At 43.2% G+C, this 3699-nt stretch overlaps 1 protein-coding gene across 1 annotated transcript in view; it reads right to left on the minus strand.

The window, feature by feature from the left end:
• Positions 1-310: 310 nt before the first annotated feature.
• Positions 311-3699, minus strand: part of DERA (deoxyribose-phosphate aldolase) — a 51370-nt gene continuing 47981 nt past the window's right edge. The window contains exons 8-9 of the mRNA XM_015820422.1: positions 2230-2379; positions 311-398 (exon numbers count right to left, since the gene is read on the minus strand). Coding sequence (XP_015675908.1) covers positions 342-398; positions 2230-2379 — 207 coding nt within the window. The 3' untranslated portion in view covers positions 311-341. The remainder of the gene's footprint in view (positions 399-2229; positions 2380-3699) is intronic.

Here is a 3699-nt window from a genome sequence, read left to right on the forward strand (position 1 = left end):
ACGATCGGTTGGGTAGTCCTCGACTTACAACCGGTTTAGTCCTTGACTTACGACCGGTTTAGTCCTCGACTTACGACCGGTTGGGGGTCGCGGCATTAAAAAGGTTGAGAACCACTGCCTTACAGCAAAATTAGCAGTAGAAATTTTCAACATTCAAAGCTTCCTGCATTTATTCACCTGGGCCTTGGGACATTCTAAGAACACTGAAACTGTAAAATGGCGGCACCACAGTTTTAATCCGTTTTGTAAGCACTTAGTAAGAACGAGGTATCATGAAAAAAATTCCAGGACATTGTTTGTTTCATTCTTTCTCTCTTTCACAGCACGAATCAGTCACTGGTCTAAGCCATGGGCAGGTCATAGGAAGCAGGATGTCTGCCAGTCACATGATAATAAATCTGTGCAATGGAAACAAAGAAAGCAGAAATTAAACCACTATAATAAAACTGGCAAATTATGGGTAGGTTAATGCAAAGATGGACCCAGCGGATAGACACTTAATTATTCACACTGATTAAGAACATGCCTTATCTAAAGCCGTTCTCTTTAAAAAGGAAATATGAGCTGATACTCTTTGTTTCACCTGGTATGCTTCATCTTAGATTTATTTGGCAATTTTCTGTCTCTCTCCATGGAAAATGGGATATATAGGACTCACTCTAATTCACAACAATCATGTACAGTTAGGTTAAAGATAAAGGTTTCCCCTGCCCAGTTGTTTCTGACTCTAGGGCAGAGATCCCAAACCTTTTGGGCACCAGGGACCGGTTACGTGGCGAGAGGTTTTTCCACAGATCGGAGGAGGCGTGGGTTTGTGTGCTGCCTTTGTGCGGCCCAGTTGCTGGCATGCCGCGGCCCGGTACAGGTCCACAGACCGGGGGTTGGGGACCCCTGCTCTAGGGGGCAGTGTTCATTTCTATGTCTTAGCCAAGGGAGCATTGTCCAAAGACAATGATGCCAGACTAGCGACTTAATGTCTATGCTAATCTAGCTGGGAGAAAAGCAAAGCTTGTCACTTGATTTTGAGCCCTATCTAAATGGAGTGTCTTGCACTGACAGCCAGCCAAGTTCAGCTTTTTCTTCCATTTTCAGCAGAACCTCCAAGATTTCTGCTTTGACTAAACCAGGGGTAGGCAACCTTGGCTCTTTTATGACTCGTGGACTTCAACTCCCAGAATTCCTGAGCCAGCATGGCTCAGCTTGGAAACTCCCTTTCCCCTCAGCATGGCTGGCTCAGGAATTCTGGGAGTTGAAGTCCACGAGTCATAAAAGAGCCAAGGTTGCCTATCCCTGGACTAAACTAATGTTTGTCAACCTTGGTAACTTGAAGATGTGGGGACTTCAGATGCCAGAATTTCCCAGTCGGATGAAGATCACACCTCGTAAAATTGTCACGGTTGAAAAACACTGGGTTAAAGCGTTCGTTTATTTTATTTGTCTGCCATTCGTATCAAGATCTAATAGGCAAAGGAAAACTAACTCTAAAATCCCAAAACATCTAACCAAAGCATATAACAATGACATTCCCTGCCAAATCTCTCAGTTGTCCCCTTCTCATTGTTTTGAGAACCTTCTGCTATCTTCTTCACAGCAGTTAGAATGTCCTTGAAAAGTTTCCATAAATCTTTGTCCCGATAAACATCTGCAGAACTGGAGAGGTTTCGTTTCTCTAACTAACCCATTTGAAGCCTCATCTCTCTCTCCCCCCCCCCCCCAACCTTACTCTAATGACAAGATGAAAACAATAAGGCATGTAGCTGTCAGGTTTTCGCTCTTGACAGAATAGAAGAAGAATAGAATAGAATAGAGTAGAATAGAATAGAATAGAATAGAGCTGGAAGGGGCCTTGGAGGTCTTCTAGTCCAGCCCCCTGCTCAAGCAGGACAACCTATACCATCTCAGACAGGTGAATGTCTAGTCTCTTCTTGAAAATCTCCAGTGATGGAGCGCCCACGATTTCTGGGGGTAAGTTGTTCCACTGGTTGATTGTCCTCACTGTCAGGAAGTTTCTCCTTAAGTCCAGGTTGCTTCTCTCTTTGATCAATTTCCAACCCTTGTTTCTTGTCCTGCCCTTTGGTGCTTTGGTGAACAACCTGGCCCCCTCTGCCTTGTGGCAGCCCTTCATACCTTCTATTAAGCCAACAATTGTGCTATGTTAGCCCAGGTTAAGAGTTAAACGTGTTGAGTAAGCTGAACCTTCCTGCTGAAAGGCAGCGCTTCGAATCTCACCTCTCCTTCAATGTCTCCCAGCAAAGTACTGGCACCCAAACGAAAGAGTTCTGGTTTCAGCCATTCCTCTCCCAATTCCTCCTTCATCAGTGAAAACCAGATCAAGGCCTCTTTGGCTTTGCGAATGCCTCCTGCAGGTTTAAATCCAACCTGAGGAAAGATTTTTTTTTTAAAAAAAAGAAATAACTATTATGTTAGACTCCAAAGAAGTCGTTGCAGGTGTACAGCAAATAGGAATTTGCATATAAATGCATGCATCTATCTAAACACACACACACACTCTCTCTCTCTCCCTCTCCCTCTCTCTCTCTGTGTCTAATTTACAGAAGGATTTCTTTCCTGCCTTCCCTCTCCAAAATGCAGGTGCACAAAGTGGCTTATAGGGTAATAAAATGTAACGACAAGAAGAAACACACAACTAAATAAAAGAAAATCACTAAAAATATAAATGGAAGCATAGAGTAGAACTTGATAACCATGGAGCTCCAGACATCTGGGGAGAGATACAGCATGTATTATATGAGCACTAAAAGCCTCAAAGCCAATTTGGGGGGGAACCAGAGAGTTTACTTTTAAAGAAGAAATATCTTTCTAATATTGAAAATCTTGAAAAATGGCACAGCAAGTTAGCTGGGAAGAAGTATTTAAATGCAACAAATAAAACTGCAGTAAATTTAAAAGATTTGGAATGAACTATATATTAAAAAGTGAGGGGAACGAGAGAGCGAATAAAACTCACACGTGGCATTCACACTTAGAGAAGAGGTGAATGTTCACAGTAGACATCTAAGGCAGGGGTCCCCAACCCCTGGGCCCCGGCCCACTACTGGGCCTTGATTCTTTTGGAACTGGCGAGCAAGCATGAATGTGCACGCATCCCCACTCGTGTGAGCAGGCAGTCATGTGCACACACTTGCCCACCACATGCGCGGGACTATCCCCTCTCTCCCGCCCCCGTCAGTCCGCAAAGTTGAAAAGGTTGGGGAACTCTGATCTAAGGCACTTAATAGTAATAACCTCCTGAATATTATAATAATAATAATAATAATAATAATAATAATAATAATAATAATAATAATAATAATAATAATAATAATAACAACAACAACAACAACAACAATAAAGTTGGAAAGGACCTTGGAGATCATCTAGTCCAACCCCCTGCTCAGACAGGAAACCCTATACCATTTCAGACAGATGGCTGTCCAGTCTCTTCTAAAAAACTTCCAGTGTTGGAGCATTCACCGCTTCTGGAGGCAGGTTGTTCCACTGGTTAATTGTCCTAACTGTCAGGAAGTTTCTCCTTAGTTCTAGGTTGCTTCTCTCCTTGATCAGTTTCCATCCGTTGCTTCTTGTCCTGCCTTCAGGTGCTTTGGAGAATAGCTTGACTCCCTCTTCTTTGTGGCAGCCCCTGAGATATTGGAACACTGCTATCATGTCCCCCCTCGTCCTTCTCTTCATTAAACTAGA

Source organism: Protobothrops mucrosquamatus, unplaced genomic scaffold (genome assembly GCF_001527695.2).
Source record: "Protobothrops mucrosquamatus isolate PMUCROS unplaced genomic scaffold, P.Mucros_1.0 scaffold1127, whole genome shotgun sequence".
NCBI classification, from domain to species: domain Eukaryota; kingdom Metazoa; phylum Chordata; class Lepidosauria; order Squamata; family Viperidae; genus Protobothrops; species Protobothrops mucrosquamatus.